The sequence below is a fragment of the Diabrotica undecimpunctata genome, chromosome 8 (assembly GCF_040954645.1).
Source record: "Diabrotica undecimpunctata isolate CICGRU chromosome 8, icDiaUnde3, whole genome shotgun sequence".
Taxonomy (NCBI): Eukaryota; Metazoa; Arthropoda; class Insecta; order Coleoptera; family Chrysomelidae; genus Diabrotica; species Diabrotica undecimpunctata.
The window spans coordinates 134,111,015-134,134,283 of NC_092810.1; the positions used below are offsets into that span (position 1 = coordinate 134,111,015).

Consider the following 23,269-nt stretch of genomic DNA (forward strand, 5'->3'; position numbering starts at 1 on the left):
GCTCACATCGGTCGAACTATTCAGAAGCGCCGCAAATAAGATCAGAATTGCCATGTTAATAGCCAACGTTCGCAACGGACAGGGCACTTGAAGAAGAAGAAGATTAACCCTCAATGTTATTAATTGTTCATTTGCGGATTAATACCTCTATGGAAAGTTTGCGCGTTTGCACTCCATCCTTTGCACGGTTGTCCGATACTTCTTCTGCTGATTGGTAACTTATCTCTTGCTATTTTGACGACAAGGGTCTCCTCCATTCTGATACTGTAGTTATTCCATTCCTTTTTTCTACTTTGTGTCCATTCATTTATACACTGTACGTTACATTTCCTTCTAACGTCTTCACTTATCTTTCGATCTCTCAGCGTATGTCCTGTAATTCTTCTCAGTACTCTCATCTCTGCCGTTTCCAATAGCCCTTGCGTTTTGGCTGTGTCGGGTCTTGTTTCTGAGGCATATGTCATTATTGGTTTTACACTGGCTTTATAAATTCTTGATTTCATCTCAGTGGTTAATGTGTCTGTTTCGCCATATAGTGTTATTAAGGCATCCAGTTTATTTGCTTTTTGTACTTGATCTCTCACTTCTTTGTCCAGGTCTCCATAGCTAGACAGTATAATTCTCAGGTATTTTATTTCCATTACTTGTTCAATACTGATGCCATAAATTTCCATTTTACATCTAATTGGTTCTTTGCTGACTACTATTGTTTAAGTTTTCTGAGATGAGATTGTCATATTAAATTCTTTTGCTCTTATATTAAATCTGTGGACCAGTCTTTGCAGACTATCTTTATCTTGGGCTATCAATATTGCGTCGTCTGCGTAACAGAGTATTTTGATTTCTTTGTTTTCCATTCTGTATCCTCTTCCTTTGTTAACGCCATTAAAGAGCATGGGTCTCAATGAATCCCCTTTTCTTATTCCGCTACCTATTTCTGTAGGTTCTGTAAGTTGTCCATCTATTCTGACTTCCATTCTGGTTGTTTTGGTAGACGTTTTTGATAGTTTTTATAACATTTAGGGGAGCTTCTCTATTATATAGAAGATGGATTACATATTTGAGTCGGTCTCTATCAAACGCTTTCTTTAGATGAATCATACACAGAAATGCTGCCCTATTATATTCTAGTGATTTCTCAGTAATTTGTTTTATAACGAATATTGCATTTGTACACGATCTTTCACTACGAAAACCCTGTTGTTCATCTGCTAAACTTTTCCTCTGATTTATTAGACGTTGTAAAATTTTAGTTGTAAGTTTTAGCGTAGTATTTAACAAGTTTATACCTCTGTAGTTTTCTGGCTGATTTTATCTTCTTTTTTAAATAGTAGAATTAGTTCGCTCGTTCTTCATTTTTCCGGTATTTCATTGCGTTTTATAATTTTAATAATTGTTGTTAATTGTTTTATCATTTCTGCTCCACAATATTTGAGTAACTCGTTTGGTATCCTGTCTTTATCTGCTGCTTTTCTGTTGGTTTTCAAGTATATTTCAAACTTCCTCTACATTTATATTTGTGGTAATTTCTGGTGTTTCCAGTTCTAGCGTCGTTTATTCTTCCTCGGCTTATAGCTTTTTTAGGTAGTCAATCCACGTATCATTTTCTATGTGTCTTGGTTCTATTAGTTCCTTTACCTCCGTTCTTTGACCTCTTATGAAGCGCCATATTTCCTTTTGCAGACCGTAAAAATTGTATTCCATTTCTTTCGAAAAATATTCCCAGTGATCATTTTTTATTTTTTTTTTTACAACCGCATGTGTTTCGTTTCTAATTATTTTGTAATTATGGTATGCTTCTTGTGTTTTGGTTGACTTTCAGGTTGTATTTCAGGTAAGCTTTTTTTTTACATTTTTTCTTCACTTCTGTACAAAACCGTGGAGTTCTTCACCTTGCGAACGATTTATGTTTATTTATATTTCTTTCACCAAGAACTTCCTTGGCCGAGGCTAAGATATTAGACTTAATTTTTGTCCAGCTTTCGTCGACTTCATCAATTTCTGTGATATGTATTTTTGCTTTGTTCAGTTATTTTTTTTTGGAATAGGTATCTTGGAGTCATCCTGTAAGCTTTTGACTTTTATCTTTGTGGTGTATTCTGGTGTTTTGTTATCCCATAGAATATGTGTTTTTATTCGGATTTTGTACAATACCAATTTATGATCGCTTCCTATTTCTGCTGATGTTAGTGCTCTTACATCCAAGATTTGCAAGGGTGGTAACTCTCTATTCGACAGAATATAGTCTATCATGTACCGATGCGAAGTATATTTCTCGCTTTCCATAAATTCGTTGTCCTCTTTCTCGCGTTAGTCGTCGTAATGAAATCATTCCTGTTCCGAGGCATAATCCTGTTTCTATGAGCTGTATGGTTTTAAAGTCTATCAGTAGGGTGCTAACTAGGCTGTAGACTAGGTAGTATAAAATTGTTGGCAGATCAAAATCCAACGAGTGTTTGGCAATGTATATTCACTGATGATGTAAAAAAAAAGAAATAATAAAGAGGACAAATGAAAGATTGGTTTTAGTAAGGCGACAATATGAAAATAAAGATAAGAGAGAATTACAATTTATTGACAAAACAGAACATTAAGCATTATTTGGTCTATTTTTTCTAACAGCAATTTTTAAATCAAATAACGAAGACTTAAAATTAATGTATGCAACAGATGGAACGGACAGACCAATTTTTAAGTGCACAATGTCTCTAAAACGTATACTCACTCTATTAACTTATCGAAGATTTCAGACCCACAATTCACAATGGAGAGCGAAAATATTAATGCTGCCTCTTGGGTTTTTAATAGAATCATTGAGAACTCGCAAACAAATTACTGCGTTAATGATCTTAGATGTATTGACGAAATGTTTAAGGTGCAAATTTAAACTATATATGTCCAATTATATATATTTATATAATGGGTATATGTATATACACTGATAGTGTTAGTAATGAAGTAGGATTATCAGATCAAGAAAAAAAATTTCAGTTCCTACCCAATCAGGACTTTGACACTCAAAGCCAATTTTTGGAAGCGGTAGAAATATCACTGCGGACAATTGGTTTAGCTATATCCAGGTTGTTGAAGAGTTATTGCTAGAAAAATTACATATTTAAGAACACTCGAAAAGAATAAACGAGAAATTCCTAACCAATTTTTGCCAAATAAAACTCGTGTAGAACAATCGATCTATGGATTTTACAGAACCATGCCACTTCTTTCATACGTGCCTAAACTAAATAAAGCTGTGATTACGATTTCATCTATGCATAGATTTAATCAATTGATAGTTAAACTGGAAAACGAGATGATCCAATTCTATAACAACACAAAGGGGAAGTGGATAGTTTGGATTAAAAATGTGAGACTTTTCTACTTCTCTCGTAAACTCATATGTTTTATACACTTGTATAAACAAGAACGACCGTTCAAAATTTCAATTCATTAAATAATTAGGTACTGATCTAATAACGCTACATGTAAGACGACGATTTACCAACTGTCATTTGCCGAGAGAGTTGAGATCAATAATTAGTTCAATTTTACAATAACGAATCCCATTAGTGACGATTCCTGTTGCAGATAATAAAAGAAGACGATGTAGAAAATGTCCTAGAACCAAGAATTGCGAAGAACTTCTGCAAATTGCAAGTTTTCTATGGTACATAGTTGTTTAGAATGTACAGAAAAAATGTGTAAGGACTGTACAATTGAGTAACTGTGAAATTTTTTGTTAAACGTTATATTTTTTATTTTAATAATGCACACATCACTAAAGCCGCTTACACATCTGGCGAACATGTGACTGAAGACCTTTGACCGAATTCGTTCGGTCTTTTGTCCACATTACAGCAAACGAATTCGTTTGCAGTCATTCGATCAGTTTCGCGGGTATTTTTGGGGATTCACGGCGCGGCAATTATGTAAATTGTAAAAATGACATCGGATGAGGATATAGTTATTGCGAGTGTGTTGTATATTATTATTAGTGACCGAAGCGAAGACCAAAGAAGTAGAACACTTCCCCAAAAAGCGACGAAACCTGCGCTGGTGGACAGCATTATTGTTTAAAAACTGAAGTCAGTAGAGGGATAGACTTATTTAATGATCTAGAAGCTGAAATAAAATACGGGCTTCTTCAAAATTTTTGTAGAAATCTACTAATTTTGAATGGTTATTAAATGAAATTGCTCCAAAAATCTCGAAAAAAGATACAAATTTAGAGAAGCGATACCGGCAACAGTAAGGTTGATGCTTACCCTACGATCTTTAGCTACTGGCGACCTATCTACAAGTTTTAAGCACTTTATTTCATAAATCTTCCCGCTCTCGATATAAACCAACAAGCTTTAAACATAGTCACTTTCACTCGGAAGTTTACACAAAAAGCCAAATGAATTCCTTCTTCAATTTTCTTTTGATATATCGCCCAGTGAGCGAACTCTAGCGAAGGCAAACATACGCGTTTGGTCGGAAGGCTTCGGTCACACGCGTTCGCCAAATGTGTACAAGCCTTACGGCGTACATATCTTAGTTAATTTCTAAACCAATATTGTTCAAATTTTTGTTTGTTTGTCTAATTTTTTATAACTAATCTATTGAGTGAAAATTTATTGATCATTTTTCACCTATAACAAAAATACTCTTATTTTTGGTTAAAGTTAAAATTATTTCAAACTACTGTTTTAATTTTTTTTAATAACATCCTATTATTTTTTTTTTATTTTTTGTATGACAAAGCTAACGTTTTCATTAGTTTTTTACGATTTTAAAAGGTTGGGGTACGGTTAGACCCCACGTCAACATTTATGTCAAGGTTATATCACGTCAACAGTTGAGGGTTAAATCCAGTGGCGGCTGGTGTGGTAAAATTTTGGGTAGGCCAAGCCAGCAAATTACATATAGCTATGTGTAATCAGTGACGGATCCAGAGGGAGGGGTCACGGGGTCATGACCCCCCCCCTAACTAATTTTTTAATTATTTCTCTGTTCATTTTAACTTCTGCGTTGTATCTAATTTTTGCGATTTTTTATTTTTCATCTAGCAAATCGCGAACACAAAACGCACTCTTCTGTACATCCTTAAAGGACAGGAAATTACTTGTTCCTTGCAACTGGAATGATTTTTTAAGGAGGCAGACATATTTTTTAGATCAAAGTATCCTTCACAATTCCATACACATTTCTTATTAGAAAATAACAAACACGGCCAACAATATAGTCAATATACGCAATATTGGAGTAGGCCTTTCATTCATAATAATTTTTTTTCTATCAATTTCAGTTCTAGATAATGGCGATTCCAATAGTGAAACAACAATATTTAAACACTTACTATTAACATTCCTATTACTGCAACCCAGTAAAGCGTCATAAAAACTCATTTTTATGTATCAGTTATAAAACAATCTCACATATATAACTTGCATACAATCAGGCGATATGGAAATCACGCAAATGTGATTTTTTTTCTTCAAATTTTACCAATTTTTTTAAATTTATTTGGGCAACCGTGCACTTGTTTGCAATTGTGTTGTTTGTTTAAAAATATGTTACAATTACAGATTATGTTACATATTTTTTTATCATAATTTAAAAGAAAATTTATATTACAATTCGATAATTACGTTACAACAATGATGGTCGGTGTAGGCCCGATCGTCTGGTGCCTAAACAGCAAGCATAAACACGACAATATAAATCGTTGTCCGGCAAGCTGCTTAACTTCAAACGCTTTTTGTACGGGGATCTTATGTGAGCTGGATCGGCCAATTCCGATCGGACCTATTAATGATATTTAAAATGTCTGAATACGATTCGATGCTTTCTGTGGTAATATAATAACATAGTTGTTTTAACGGACGCTAATGTATTGAGTAATTTAGTACATTTAAAAGTTATTTACAAGCATTAACATAATTTTTAAATATATGTTTTTCAATTTTAAAGCTCTTAAAATTATTGGGTAGGCCCGGCCTATCCTGCCTACCCCCAAAAGCCGCCACTGGTTAAATCTCATTGACAATATGATTTTGTTGACACGGCGAATCGAGCAAAAAAATTAAGCTTAAATTACTTTTGTTTTTATCTATAAAATATACGTACCATCACTATATCTCTGTGTTACTCCTCCTAAAGTCCCCTCGTAATTAAATGAATAATAATAACAATTTACAAATTGATTTACATTTCGTACTAGGCGATCGGTGGCTTTACCAAATAAATCGACGTTCAAAAACTAAAAATATGTTAACAAGAAATAGAAATTATACATACCAATAAAATAATAGTTAGTATAATATAATAATTATATTATACTAACTAATGCCAATAGCCCCTTTGGGGATGTGGCGGCGAGCAATTTTGAAATCCTTAATAGAGAATCTCATTCTTATTTCAGATTCAGAAATTTCTGTAGTTGGCTGTGTACCATGAATCACAAAAATATTTATTTAAAAAAAAATCCTTTATAAAAGATATATTTCAAAATGACCCTTTTGGGCTACATCCCAGAACGTTTTCGGACTAATAAGTCAATCATCAATTAGTCAGGGTCAGCCAACTTTGAAAGTCCTGGGTTATCATGCAGTAAATCTGTTTAAAACTTCATTTGAATTTACCAACAAATATGTAATAATTAACACATTTAATATAATTTAGTGTTTTTACCCACATATTTAGTGGATTTGCTCATGTTTACCTGGTAAGTGTTCAACCACATGTGCTTTAATCTTTGTCAAAATTTAAAACTTATGTTTGTTTTCATTCAAGTGGTGATACTTAATTTAAGTAACTGCACTGATGATAGAATTATTAGTCAGAAAACGATCGTTTTCTTCGGTGTTTGTCGCTCCGAGATACTTAAAACTCATTGTTGATTGTGTTTCCAACAAGGTCAATGCCATCCACGAATGCTAATAGTAATTTTGGACCATTAACTGTCAGTAGTTCTGTTCTAATTTGTGCCGTTCTTACTACATTCTCTATGAAAGACGCTAAGGTTGTCCTTATCCCGAAAAGTAGAGGTGAAGAGGAAGAGGTACGATTTCGGGAAATTTGCCTTCTTAGTTCGCTAGCTAATTTGTACGCGCAGCTTGTGAAAGACAGCCTTGAGCGAGAGCTGGAAGAAAAGCATGTGCTGAGCAACCGCCAATATGGTTTTAGGACCAAAAGGTCCACCGTAGATGCGGTCACAGAAGTAACCTCTTTAGTCACGCAGGATACAAATAGATGGGTGGCTCTCATCCTGCTTGACGTCAAGAATAGCTTTAAGATGGCATCATAGAAAAAATCATGTCTAGGCTGAGAGAATTGGGCGTTAGTGAGTACCTGGTCAACGTAATTGACAGATACTTTACTGACAGGTCTATAAGAGAAAAAAACCAGCATTAGTTTGTTGCGAAGTTAAGCCTACACATGCCAAGGGGATGTAGTCTTGTAGCTTATGCCGATGATCTCGCACTGGTTGCGAAGACCAGTCAGAAAACGGACATGGCTAATGTGGCTAACATAGCCCTGGGTCGTATTAGTAGGTGGATGGGAGAGAACGATCTACAGCTAGCGCCTCAGAAAACTGAGGTGTTAGTTCTCAAAGGGAGTCAGGAAAAATCCTCTCTTCGCTTTATAGTGGAAGGTGTGGAGGTTGCACCGGTTAAATCGATTAAGTATCTGGGAGTCTGGTTGTTGGAAGGACTAAGGTTCGGAGTATACATCCAAAACACGGTAGCGCACTGCTTAATACGCCAAGCTGATGGAGACTTCGCAAAGACGAATGCTCCTCAGGGTATCTAGCACATACAGGATGGTTTCACATAAGGCTCTGTATGTCATTGGCGCGGTGATACCAATAGCTTTGTTGTGTAAAGAGCTAGCGAGGGTGTATGCAAGGAGGATGGATGAACATATAGATGAGAATGAGAGAGAGAGAGAACGATAGTGAAGTGGCAGATAGGATGGGCGAAAAGGCAAGGTAAACAAAGGAGCTTTTTCCCGATTTGAGGCCGTGGTGGGAATGTAAGTTCAGGAAACTAGACTACTTCTTGAAGCAGTTTCTGACCGAACATCATAGTTTTGGCACCTTCACAAAATAGAATAGGTAAATCTGCCTCTGCAGACTGTACTGTTTGTGGGGCACCGGACGCTTCTGTCCTCTGGGTTATGCGAAATGTGTAAAAGATTAATTCTTCTAGCAAAAGCTGCTATCGCTTTGTTGAATTAAATGGCAAAATATATGGCCTAGGAGGACAAATTCGTTAAACTTCCCCTGCTAGAATCGGTATCAATAAAGTATTACGAATCATTTCGGCCTATCCCAGCCTCATCAGACACTTGAGGTGATACAAATTCAAACTCGGAAAGTACAACGAATGTTTCCTAAATCTTCACCACCGCAGTGGTTAGCGTACAGAAGCGCCACCTGCTTTGGCCGCCATGAACGAAAACGATATAATAATATCGTTTCCTGTCCTTTGGGCTATAAATGTGTAATCATGGCTCCAAAGCAGGTGGCGCCTTTGTACGCCAACCACGGCGGTGGTGAAGATTAAGGAGACATTCATTGTATTTTTCGAGTTTGAATTTGTATTAGCCCAAGTGTCTGATGAAGCTGGGATAGGTCGAAATGATTCATAACCACTTTATTGATATCGATTTGAATACGGGAAGTTTAACGAATTTGTCCTCCTACGCCATATATTTGGCCATTGAATTCAACAAAGCGATAGCAGCTTCTGCTAGAAGATTTAATCTTTTATATATATATATATATATATATATATATATATATATATATATATATATATATATCTCATCTCCATGTTCTTCCTCTTGATGTATGTTTAGTAATTTTTTTAAATATTGTATTATTTACCAATTTGTAAAATGCTCGACTATTTGACTCTTGTCTATTCATTTCCATTTTTTCATGTTGCTGTTATTCGTATTTGCATAGATTGCTATTTAATAAATAATTAAAACGTGACAATTTATCTTTTACCTGTATCGCTTGTGGTACTTGCGTAGACATGGGGAAAAATACATTAAAAAATTCAGCTTTAATTTTTCTTGATGCTTGAAATCTTGTGGAATCATTAAGACTTATACTTGCGGGGACTAAATTCTTAGGCTTTAAATCAAGATTACCTAATGCGGTCACAGTAACAGCTAAAACAGACAACTTAAAGTGAAATTTTAATTTTTTTTGGTTAAATAATTAAATTAATTATTAAGAAATGGATAACGATGAAATTAATAACGATGAAAAGTATACAAACGATATATATGTAGTTACCAATATTTTCAGGATTTTGGTATGATCCTAATTCATTATTTGTCATCCCTGTTAATATTGGAACTTGATTAAAAACTCCGGTACGAAATTGTTTATCCGCTTCTCCTGTGTAAAAGGCATCCTCATGGTCAACTTCTTGGACTCCTCCAAATAGAAGACCAACCAATATATTTTGTACCGTAATCTATAAAATAAACGTACTTATAAATTTTATATTAAGGAAGACCGAGGCTTGTTACCGCAAGACTAAGTCGGTGCAGTAGCTCTTTCTTCTAATCATTATATTTGGCAACGATGTTAGATATGCCTCATGATACTATAACTAACAAGATAAGTCAACGCGCATGTTCTTGCATCTGTCTCGCACACCTGTGACGTAAGCCCGAGACAACTTTAATGATGCCAAGTTAAATGCTCTATCTGTTGCTATCCTGTGACCTTCAAAACGTAGTGAATGAGATTTTTATTTATTCATTGATGTAGTAAGGACTTTGTATATTATAAATATTGTTATATAAATTTTGTGGTGAAAACATTCAGTTTACTGTGTTAATATCACCTAATTTATATATCGTACGCAACTTCCTCTCGACTACGTGTAGCTACTTTATAAAGAAGACTATTTATTTGGTTGCCATAATGTATGGTACAGTGGTGGGTTGTTTAAACAATAATAATAAAAAAAGTAACTCTTTTTCGTAGTGTCTTTTTTTTGTGTTTCCTAGAAACAAACAAATGCGTAAAGTATGGGTATTCAAGTGTTTTCAGCGAGACAAATTTAATGTAGAAACCGCGAGAATATGATCAAAACATTTTACAGAAGCTGACTATTGTTTAAAAGAAAAACTATAGTGGAATATTACTACTAATAGTATAATTAATTATGAAATTGTCACCGAAGAGATCTGTTCCTCGCTAAACCTTCCTAGTGGTGATACAGAAATTAACCCTGAAGATTTAATTGACAGTCATCAAGATTTTATTAATTCGAATATAAAATACCTGGAATGGGATGGATTGGAAAATCCATCCGTTCAAATTCTTTACATTTTACCGGTCTTTTATATTTAATTTATGTTTTGTAGCAATATCTATTTTGTTTGTAATACACACAATCAAATCGAAGATTCATATATTTCTTTAATTAATTTTACAAATTACTAATTAATTTTCAAACCACGTTTTCACAGAAAGTAACTAGTTATGACTGCTTAGTGCAAGATATGGCATTATTATATATATCGACGTATACTTACCGTTAATTGTTTAAGTTTAGAAGTTGTCCATTACAGTAATGGAACAACGTTGCCATGTGATGCATCGTTAAAATAAGATCCACACAAGTCCCCTGGCTTTGTCTCAATATGACGTCATGCGCAAAGTTGATTAAAATTAGAACGGCAAGTGAGCATACCTTGTTTGTTATAGTATCATGGATATGCCTATGTGATTCTAAAGAGTGGCTGCAACTTTATAGACTCTCAGTTATGCCAGGGCAACAGGGCGAAGTGCACATAGTCGAGTAAAAATACATCAAGAGAAAGTAACTTTTAACATTCACAGTATGATTGTAATATATTTTAACCTATTAGTAATTTGAAAATGGAAATTATATTATTTTAAATCTTGAACTACTTATTATACTAGACAATTATTAGAAGTGTTTATTTATTTACAATTTAGCTTAAAAATTAAAAACAGTTTTAAAAAAAATACGACTGGGGCTAGTCGCCGCAATATTTCGAGGCATGTCATTGCATGCGGCAACTGGTAGACCAGTTTTTGGTCAACTGGTCTTCCTGTTCAAATGCCATCTTTACTTGTCCAGTTACCTTAAAGCGCTTTAAATTTTTTGTACTGCCGCCTTATTGGTAGAAGAATGGTTTGGAAAAGTACCGTTGAACAAGTTGGCTGCTTCACTATAAGATCTTTTTTTATCTCCGTAGCCCCTCATCAATAAAACAGTCATTCGCTATTTTTCATCAAAAACCATCTTTATTGTAGACCTTTTAAAACATATAAACCAACTCTCAGATTTAGTTATTAATACAATTAATTTTACAAAACTTTTCAATAAACTTCTAACTTTTGTTGCATTCATGAATTATTTTTAAACTCACAGCATTATGTATTTATTGAATTTCTTCAAAACTATTTGGCACTGAAAAGTTTTATTTGGTTAAGACCTTCGTGGCAAGACAAAATATCAAGTATTAAATATGGTTTAACTCGTATTGAGGTATGGATTCCAACATTATTACAATATGTAGTGAACTCTCCCTTGAACGGACAGTAGTCGTTCCGAATAGTGTCCGTTGAAAGGAAAAAATAAATGTGTAAACTTAAAAATTTTAAAAATAAGTACAAGAGAAAAATTTTAAAAATAGAACAAGGTTCTATTAATTTTCGTAAGACATTAAATCTATCGGAAAGTCTTTGTTTATTTTAGACAACTCAAAAAGTGAAAGATGGTCCTCAGAATCTTCTTCTTCAAGCTCGATATCGATCTGGGAACCGAATCCAGCTTTAAGAAAGTACTTGTTGATTGTTTTCAGTTGCACTTTCTTTCATACATTTACAGTCCAGATTAAGGCGTTGGTAATGTTGATAGACATTTCATCTCTTTGGTAGAATCATATTCGTTCATCGACCACATTAGGTTATGAAACAAAAACTGTCTGTACTATGTTTTAAAACATTTTATAATCCCTTGATCCAGAGGTTGGCACTCTGATGTAATGTTTGGCGGTAGAAATATTAGTTTAACATTACAAGTTGTGGATTAGACCCAGCATTGTCTAGAAATAAAAGAACTTTTCTATTTTCTCTTTGCATTCTTTTATTAAATTTATTTAGATAGTCTGTCATGAACTGCAACTAAAGAAAATCAAACGCAGAGAGAAGATAAAACCCAGCTTTGAAAAACTTAAAGATCCAGCAGTACAGGCAGAGATAGAGAAAATACTTAATGATACACTCAAAGAAAAATTCAGTGAAGCCCCCGCGGTAGCAGAAAAATCAGTAGAAACTATTTGGCACACCTTCAAAACAACAATCACATCTATACAAACATAATAACTACAAGACAACACAAGAAAAACAAAAAAATACATGGATGACAGAAGAAATCCTAGAACTGATGGACGTAAGAAGATCTTACAAAAACCGCAATGAAATGAAATATAAAGAAACCCAGAGAACCATCCGAAACAAAATCAGGAAAGTCAAAGAAGATCGGATGAACAGCAGATGTGAGGAACTGAAAGAATTACTAAAAAAACATGACTACTTTAATGCATACAAAAAGATTAAGGAAGTTACAAATATGAAGAAAAAATTGACTACAACAACTCTAGTAGATGATAACAAACAAATAGTATCTAACCCAGAAAATGTAGGAAATATATGCGAAAAATACATCGAAGATCTGTTTGATGACGAGAGAACAGAACCACAAATGAATATAGCACAAGTCACAATACTTGATATATTAACATCGGAAGTTACAAAAACAATCAATACGGCAAAGCCACGAAAGGTCTCAGGTCCACATGAGATATATGTAATGATAAAACTTATTAATGAAGAAAATCTTCAGTCCTTAACACTACTATTTAACAAAATATATACCACTAGAATCTTTCCAAAAGACTGGCTTAGATCAACATTAATACCTATACCCAAGAAAATAAAACAAATAGATGCTCACAGTTCAGATTATTTAGCCTGATAAGCCATTTTCTAAAAATTTTACTCAAAATTGTACATCAACGTATAAACAGAGAATGCGAAAGAAATCTTAGCGACAATCAATTTGGATTTCGTATGGGGCTTAGTACGAGAGAGGGATTATTTGGCCTCCAGATATTACTAAAAAAAATGCCGAGATCAACGAAAAGACGCGTTTCCCTGTTTTATCGACTACGAAAAAGCGTTTGATCGAGTAAAACACAGAACTCATAGAAACCCTAACACAACATGGTATAGACCATAACACGGTGGCCCTTATTAAAAACTCATATTGGGATCAAATGGTGTCGATTAAAATAGACAACCGTATAGCATAAATGTCAATAAAAAGAAGAGTTCGCCAGGGCTGTGTACTTTCTCCACTATTGTTTAATATATATTCCAAAAAGATCTTCCAAAATGCCCTGGAAAATATTGAAGAAGGAATAAAAATCAACAGAGAATATATAAACAACTTAAGATGCGCATGCGACATTGTCATTATTGCGGACAGTGCTGAGGGTTTGCAACGACTTTTAAATACCATAGCCGGAGAGGGAGATAGATTGGAGGCTGAATATAAACACAAATAAAACAAAAGTAATGGCCGTTACACGTTCACCAAATGCCGACATTAATATTCGTATCTACAACAAACAGATTGGTTGCTGGATAACAAACAATCTTGATTACGAAGATGAAATACGTGCTCGTATAGAGTATGCTAGGTCCGCTTTTCAAATAATGAAAAAATTCCTAATACACTCTACCTCATCATGGAACATGGACTCTCGGAATCACAAGTATAAGACGTGTAGAATCCTTTGAGATGTGGGTTTTTCGAAGGATGCTGAAGATATTTTAAAGAGAGCACGTGACCAACAACGAGGTGCTGAGAAGAATAGGAACTAAGAGATAACTCCTTCTTCTTCTTAACATGCCATACACCAAAGTGCGTAGGCGACTATCTCATTACTAGAATTCTGTTCTTGGCGGCGTGACACAGCTCGTCTGTATTGTGTATTCCTGTCCACTCTTTAATATTCCTTAACCAGGATAATTGTTTGCGGCCGGCTCCTCTCCTACCTTCGATCTTCCCTTGTAAGATTAACTGTGGTATTTCATATTTTGCTCCTCTCAATATGTGCCCAAGGTAACCAATCTTGCGTTTTTTAAATAATTCAAAGAGTTCTCTTTCCACGCCGTTTCTCTTAAGGACGTCATCGTTTCGAACTCTATCCACCCAAGGTATGCGCATCATTCTTCTCAATGACCACATTTCAAATGCTTCAAGTTTGTTGAAAGTTTTTTTCAAAGTCCACGTTTCCATGCCATAAAGCAAGATGGACCATATGTAGCACTTGACCATTCTGTAGCGTATTTTGAAATTTAGGTTTTGATTACATAGAAGCGGTCTGAATTTCACAAAAGCTTGTCTTGTCATTTACATTCGGGTTTTTATTTCTTGTTGTGGATCCGATTGGTCATTGATTGTGGTGCCAAGGTATTTAAAAGTTTTCACGCGTTTTATGCGATCGTCACCTATGCATATTATCGGGTTTTCTGGAGGGTTTCTGCTAATGACCATATATTTCGTTTTTAAAATGTTGATTTTGAGGTCATATTTTTTACCTATGCTATTCACCCTATCAAGTAATAACTGCTGATCTTCCAAATTATCAGTAATAATCACTGTGTCGTCCGCATAGCGTAGGTTGCTAATTGGTATGCCGTTCACCTTAATGCCTAATTCCGTGTCTTCTAATGCTTCCGCAAATATATTTTCAACATATAAATTAAAAAGCATCGGAGAGAGTATGCAGCCTTGGCGGACACCTTTCCGGATTTCAAATTCATCCGTATATTGGTCTTGATCAATCCTCACCTTTGCCATTTGGTTCCAGTATAGATTCTGAATACTTCTGATCTCCTTCTGGTCAATGTTGGCCCTATGTAGTAGTTCCATCATGATATCATGTTTAACATTGTCAAATGCCTTCTCGTAGTCGATGAAGGTGAGGTAGACATCTTTTCGTTGATCTAAACAGTTTTGTATTAAGGTATTCAAACATAAAATTGCCTCTCTTGTTCCTAGTCCTCCCTTAAAACCGAATTGTGTTGACCCGCTAAGTTCTTCTAGTATCTTGTACATTCTTGAGTGTAATATCCTAAGGAAGAGTTTCAGCAAGTGACTCATTAAACTGATTAAGCGGTGTTCATTGCATTTTGTGGCATTAGCTGTTTTTGGGATCATCACAAAGGATGACTGCAGCCATTCTCGCGGAATGTAACCAGTATCATAAATTCTATTGAACAGCTTTACCAAGATTTCGATATTCTCCTCATCTAGTAGTTTTATTGCTTCTATAATAATTTCATCTGGACCTGTTGCTTTATGCATCTTTGTGGTTCTAACTGTATATTCTATTTCACTTCGCGTTATTGATGGCCCTGATAAGTTTTTGGAAGAAAGTTTGCGCGTTGGTTGTGTAGGTCTTTCGTCATTAAAAAGTCTTTCTGCGTGTTCTTTCCACGCCATTGCTATCTCCTCTTCTGACTCTATGTATTCGTTTCTGTCGTTGCGTATTCTTGTTCTGTGGTGGCTTTTGTGTATATTCGATATTTCTTTGATCTTCTTATGTAGTCCAAAACTATCTCCTTTTTCCTGCAATTGTTCTATTTCGTTGCACCTTTCCACCATCCAACGTTTTTTTGCTTTCTTAATTTTCTGGTGAATTTCCTTGTGTATTTGTTTGTATTTGTCTTGATTAGGTTGTTGTTTATGTTGCCTTCGCTTTTCCGTTAGATCCATAATTTCGTCCATCATCCATTCGTTATGCTTTCTCTTTCTGATCTGTGTTTTAACTTCCCTGTTTACTGCCAGAATCGTTCCTTTAATATCATTGACCTAACTAGATAACACCTTAATGTTGTAAAAACCAGAAAAACGAGTAATCTAGGACATATTTACAGAGGAGAAAAATACAACTTCCTACGACATATATTGGAAGGGAAAGTGGAAGGTAGAAGAGGTCCAGGAAGAAGAAAATGCTCCTGGCTGAAAAATGTGAGAGACTGGAAAGGCATGGACACACATTCGATACTAAGAACAGCTCAAGATAGAGAGCAATTTGCTGTAGTTATAGCCAACCTTTAGTAAGGGAGAGAACACCTTAAGAAGAAAGTCTGTCATGATTTGCCTTGTTATCCACGACTTCTTATTGCTATACCATTAGATAGGTAATTTTTCTACTTGGGAACCCTTGTAAAAAGGAGGGTTTTTACTTTTTCCGATTACCAGTGGCCTTTTTTCTTTGTCTTCTATAATGTTTTTGCAAAATAGAATTTTGATTCTATCTTTGGAAGTCCTACCTTTCTCCTTTTAGGGTACGTTCTGTTAAGTAATGCTCTAAAAAATAATCCCCTCTTATCTGCGTTAAAAATGTCTCGTAGAGAGTATCCTTTCAGTAAAGTGAGCAGCTTTTCCTTCCAGTCAGAAATCACTCATAAATCTACAGCAGCTGCTTCGCCACATATAGGTGTGAAAGAAATATTGTATCGCTTACAAAATTTCTTGAGCCATCCACCAGAAGCTTTCATTTCAACACTTAGTTCCCTTGCAACTTTTCCAATGCATTTTCTTGAATAATTTTACTACAAACACGAATATTTTTAGACCGCACTTTCAGAACCAATCAAAAACAATTTGGTCTAATGAAACATCATCGGTTTTCAAAAATTTTGTTTTCGCTTCCAGGTTTGCGCCCTCAGAAAACTGATTAATTAAATCACTCTCGTACTTCAAAATTTCACTGGCTTGAGTTTTACCAATTCCAAATTTTCCTTCTAACTGTCTATACTTAACTTATGCGTCTTCGCATAATGAATCAAATCGACTTTTTCTTTCAAACTTAAAAACTTCCTTTTGGTGGACGCCACGTAGCTAAACGTTCAGAACTAAAATTATTTCAGTTACTTTTATTATATAGGTAGATGTTGAGATAGATATAAAATTTGTCTACGACAAATCTACAACGATGTCTACTCTTAACTTCTGTTCCACTCTAGTTGAGTTTTTGAATATGCTTCATCAGACAAAATTTATTATTTTGCTGGATTTGCCAAACAGTTAAATGTGAAGTAGAAACATCAAACTTACAACAGATTTTTATTACTTAGTGGTGATAACGTAAACAGTTATATCATATATTTTATATTTGTATCTTTTTTATCAAGCAGTTATTAGTATCTCAATGAGAAAACAATTATTTCGGTAATTGATATGATTGATGATTATTTAAACTGCAGGGTTAAGGAAATATTTGCAAAAAAAAATGATATCATTTACTGTCCGTTGTTAAAAGTGCCCGTTGAAAGGAGTTAAAGGGTATTCTTTCAAATGTCTCAGAATGATGTTTGGTTTAAAAATCGTCCTTATAGACGAGTTGTACGGCGAAGATAGGTGTCCGTTAAAATAGAGTTTACTGTACAAAGTGTATCTCAATCTACCTACCAAATGTTGGAAAAATATACTGCCTTTTATAAAAATCCTTAGTTCCCCACCATTCAATCAGATATCTGTATAGTCGGTTGCCTACCTACATTCACACTTGTATAAACCTTGTATGAACTTATACATATGTCTATCCTCTTCACTAACTTACTTAGATAATTCCATCATCAATCTTAAACCAAGACACACATCAGAATCTTTCTTATTATTAACAGTAACGCCCACTCCATTTTTTACAGAACTGTTTTAACTAAAATCATCCCTCCCCACAATTTTCCTTTATAGTATACTTCATTTCCCTCATCTACACGTACTTTCTTTAGGTTACGGTTTCGGACCTCTGAAGATCTCTTATCCAGTTATTTTTCATCTCACAATAACAATAAAATATTACAAATTATAACTTTATCCAAAACAGAGTCACCTTTTACTAATTAATTTTGTTGGTTTTCCATATTTTGTTAACATACATTAGTATTTAATTCACTCTCCAATATTGTTTTTTACATGTAGGACCTTTTTCTACTTAAGTTATAAGTTAAGTAATATACCAGTACATTTCACCAATTATTCTGTTCGCCTTCTATATCAAATACACACTCACATAATTCAATTAACATTTCACTCTGTAATAATAAATTTAAATAACCCAACGTCCTACACATATCTACTTTCCATATTCCAGGTACGGGGCCTTTTAAAATCTTTAGTTCTTCACCATTAAATTGAGATATCTGTATAGTTGGTTGCCTACCCACATTCATAACTTTTATCAATCTTCAATCCCCTTACAATGACGCCTAATTTACATTTTTTTAATTTAGTTTTTTCTAACAAACTTTCAGGGTAAATCATATTCTAAATTCCAACATATTGATGGTTGCTACTGTTTTATTTTATTTTAGTTTGATGGCCTTGGCCGAGCCAATTATCCAGACAAATTTAAAGACAAACAATTTTTACAATCAGAGGAATTTTTCTGTATATCTTATCGTTTTTAATATATTGAAATCTCCAGAGAAAATCAAATTGTTTAGGTAGACGGGAAGTGGAATTTTTAATATAATAAGATTATCATAAAATTTGTTTATGTTTACTGATTCGTGGGAACATTCAAGGAAAATATGTAAAAGGTTACCTTCGTTTCCACACTTGCAATTAGGTGACTCCGTGAGACCCAACTTATACATATGAAGGGGGGTAAGAGCATGATTAGATCTTAATCTGTTTATAACCCTTATGAAATGGCGATTTGATAGAGTCTGAAACCATCTTTTTATGGGTATTTCAGGCTGCATTTGTTTGTAATTATTTCCAGTTCTCGTGTTTCGATAATATGTTTGCCATTTTTCTTTTTGATGCCGTTTACTAATTATATCATTGTCTAAAAAGGGGAGTAAGTTCAAGGGAGCTTCTCCGCCTATCTCTAGGGCAGATTTGGCTAGGCTATCTGCTATTTCATTGCCCTTAATGCCCGCGTGTTCCTTTATCCATGATATAATAATGTTTTTACCTAAATTTGTAATTTTATTGTAAATAGTCATAATTTCTAGTTCTATATGATTTAGTTGTTTGAAGCTATGTACGTTTGTTAGTCTGTCGACGACACTCTTACTGTCTGTAAATATTATGCAGCTGTAGGGTTCGTTACTAAGTATATGCCTTAATGCAAGAAGAATCGCTGTCATTTCAGCAGTGTATATCGATGATTCGGCTGGCAATTTCAATAATTTTTTAAATCCACTTTGAATATTAATTAGTGCACTTCCTACTTTGTTTTGTACTTTAGATCCGTACTGATAATGTGGCCATTTATGTCGTATAAATGATTGAAAAGCGACTGGATCTAAATTACTGTCCATAAAAAAGGTATTAATATGTTTTGAGAAAAGCTCTTCTAATACATGGGAATACATAGGTGAAACTTGATTTTCATACGTATAGAAAGTACGTCGGTATTAAGATATCCTCAAGTAACTATTTACCAGAAGAAAACATTTTTCTTTATGAGTTAGATCTAAAATTGATAAAATATGAATATCATTTACATAGTATTTTTCCCTATGGCTCTAGTAATGAATTTATCACTTAAAAACTCCCGTTGAAATTTCAGAGGTGATTCTATCGCCTCAACTCCCATTATATTATATTAACGGGTGTAGAATTCAAATATTCAAGACAAAGCTGAAGGCATTTATTTTTTTGTATTTCTAATTTATTTAAATGTGTGTTTGCGGCAGTTCCATACAAATGATAACTGTAATCGAAAATGGGACGTATCATAGTACGGTAAAATAAAAGTGCTACATTTGGATCAGCGCCCCAGTTAGTTTTACAAAAGGCTCTTAGAATATTCATTGTATTTTCAGACTTCTTTATGACTTGATGGATTTGATCCCTCCATAGAAGTTTTCTATGTCTAAATAAGTTTAATAGAGAATTGAATTTGACCTACTTCCAGATGACCTTGTGGAATTTGATGTTTTATAGAGAAAATACAAATTTCTGTTTTAAATTCTGATATTTCTAAACCAATATTTTCATAGTGATTAAGAAAAGCTTTAATTGAGAGATCAAAATTATTTTTACATATATCCAATGATTTGTGGGTTTATCATCAACATATTGAATAATTTTTGTTGTGCTATTAATACAACTTTCTAAATCCATATTATATAAAATAAATAGTATTGGGCTTAATATGCTACCTTGTGGAAGTCCTATATTTGTGATGTGGTGGAGAGATGGAATGGTTGATTTTTAAAAAAGTTGATCTATTAGTGTACAGTGTCCTCAGAAAGCTAGCTATGGTGATGGGGAACCCGATGTATAATAGCTTTTTATGCATAATGTCCAAGTTAACGGTATCGAATGCAGAGGAGACATCAAGAAAAGCAGCCATAATATACATATTATCAGTAAAGTTTATTAGTATGGATGAGACTAAGGCAGTTATGGCATCTTGAGTTGATTTTGATTTTCGTAATTCATACTGAGATTTTGGGAGAATATGTTCTTGCTCTAAACAATGTTCAATTATGTTTTTAATCAATCTTTCTAACGTCTTTAGGAAGCAAGAGGCTAAGGATGTTGGTCTGTATGATCTACTGGAATTTTTTGGTTTCCCAGGTTTTTTGATAGGTATTAGAATATATTCCTTCCAGCTGTCTGGAATTTGTGACGTATCATTTTAAATGTCATTAAAAATATTTAATAACGTTGCCTACGTTGTTCTACGTTGCCTTGTGATCAATTCCTTTTATAACTTAAACGTCATAGTTTTTAAATATCAAAGATGTAATTATGTAAAAGTCAATCTAACTACATTTAAATGGTTTTTACCAATAAACACAATTTTAACTTTAACGTTTGAACGGGGTTATACTTATTTTAGGATAGCACTGATGATAGGATAATTATTCCAAAAACGTTCTGTGATGCAGTCCGATAGGGTTTTTTTATTAATGTACCTTTTATAAAAAAAATTTTTATATAAAAATTTTGATCTCATGAGAGTTCAAAAAAATGGCAAATAACGCGCAACGTTTATTTATTTAACACGTTTTAAAAAACTGACTTCAATTACGGCAAAATGCAAAAATTACATAAGAAAGCTGCACTCTTCACTTTTAAAACGTTTTTTGACTTTTGGCAAAAAGACAATAGAGAAAGAAAGTAGAAAAAAATCGATGTTTTTAGTAATTTCTAAATTCCCGACCTATTTAACAGGGAAGATAAGTCAATTATTATTGAAGTTACCACACAACTTTTTCTGCAAAAATCCGAATGTTAGCTTTCACATCTACCTCAAAATAGATCCGCCCTAGTCTAATATGTTAAAAGAAAAATATATCAAAAATACTTACCGACGATGCCACGGCAATTGAATTCCTTTGTAGATCTTTGTAGTCGACATCCTTTAAACCAGATACGAGTTCCTCAGATTTGGAAGTAAAAATTAAAAAGCTTTCACCAGTTTTAAACGCTATTTGCACTGCATTTCTATTGTATGACCATAGACATTCAGAATTGCCACTGTTCATGATTGCTTTTTGAAATTTATCTAAAAAACATAAAATCAAAATATTTACATGCAAATTTAAAAGAAAAATACTGCGCGAAGCTTTATATTAATCAACAAAATTGCTGTTTTGCTATTCAGCAGTAGTTTTTGTTGGTGTATCTTTTTTAACACGTTAAGCCTCATGTTCACCACACTAGTGCACAGCACGTTTTTTACCACAGACCATGTGTACCAATTTGGCCTCAGTATGTTATCGTGTTTAAGAGACTGTGGCCACGTGAGAGACACAGTTTTTGTGTTGGTATATGATAAATTTAAAAGATCTGATCTATAGAAAACGGAAATCTGTCTTGGTCCGGTAAAACCTGCCTCCAGTTTTTGTAGGTTAGGTTTTTAGTTGACATTTGTATTTCACTGTGGTATCATCGTGTGCTACAATTTTATTCATTTTCTGTAGTAGAAAAGTATTCATATCTTCGTATAATGAACAAAAATGATTATCAGAAGATGAATTTTGTCGAATACTAGAAGAATCTGATTTCAGTTAATATATCAGATTATGATGCTGATCCTGCTTATCGAGAGAATGACAAGTGATCAACTTTAATTGAGTAGTGACAAAGAAACTGGACCCAGTAGTTCTATTGATAAAGTGGTAATAGGTAACTAATTTCGCTCACAGTACAGATTGGTGTCTTAATTGTTTTCTTACTTTATAGAAAGGGGTGACGATGTTAGTAGACCAAGAAAAAAACAAAAGTTGTATAACGAAGCAGGTCCTTCTAATTTAGTCGAGGGTTTAGTAATTGGTAAGGTGTCTGATTTGCCATTATTTTATTTTGTATTAATTTGTTAATTATTTAGGACTCAGAGAAACTGAAGGAATCGTCAATATAGACGATGTTAATTTAAGAGCAGAAAAAATAATGTGGAAAGAAATAGATGGCCCAGAAGAACTACATCAATTTAAATTCACTGATAGTCCAGTATTCAACATTGACGAAGAGCAGCTACGTGGTCATCAACCGATTAATTTTTACTTAATATTTGTTGGTAATGAAATTCATGATTTATTGGTAACAGAAACAAATAGATATGCTCAAGACAAAGTAGTTAAGGGGATTTTAAATGAAACCATTAAAAATTATTCGCTTTTGTGCAAATGGCAAGACACAGATAGAGATAAATTACTTCGTTTTTTAACAGCTATAATATGGATGAGATTAACCGATTCGATGTCCTTTTACGTTGTTTTCACATTTCCGATAATGAAAATATTCCACTAAATAACTGACTGTACAAAATCTTACCTCTTATAACAGTATTGAATAGTAAATTTCAGAAAATTTGTACGCCTAACAATTCTCTGTGTATTGATGAGACAATGGAGCTTTTTCGTGGAAGGTTAAGCCTTCTTTAATATATACCTAGAAAAGGGCTTAAATATGAGGGCTATCAGAGAAATCCTTAGCTTCTAGGGTAGTTATGGAACTCATGCAACCTCTTTTATGTACCAGAAGAATATTATTCACGGATAGTTTCTATACAAGCGTTGAACTAGCACACGAGTTAAACAGATAAAGCACACACTTAGTTCGTACATTACGCGCCAACAGGAAACCCAATCCAAAAGCTGTCGTAAATGTCAAGCTCAAACGAGGAGAAATTAAATCTTTACAGAGCAACACAAAAGTTATTGTCAGCAAGTGGA

General features: G+C 33.9%; 1 protein-coding gene across 1 annotated transcript in view; it reads right to left on the reverse strand.

Annotated features, from left to right (window-relative positions):
• The window catches only part of LOC140449129 (venom carboxylesterase-6-like), a 61,987-nt gene that overhangs the window by 13,345 nt on the left and 25,373 nt on the right, over positions 1–23,269 (reverse strand). Inside the window, exons 5-8 of the mRNA XM_072542274.1 lie at positions 21,401–21,597; positions 9,293–9,476; positions 8,999–9,165; positions 6,109–6,241 (exon numbers count right to left, since the gene is read on the reverse strand). Of these exons, the coding sequence (XP_072398375.1) occupies positions 6,109–6,241; positions 8,999–9,165; positions 9,293–9,476; positions 21,401–21,597 (681 nt within the window). The remainder of the gene's footprint in view (positions 1–6,108; positions 6,242–8,998; positions 9,166–9,292; positions 9,477–21,400; positions 21,598–23,269) is intronic.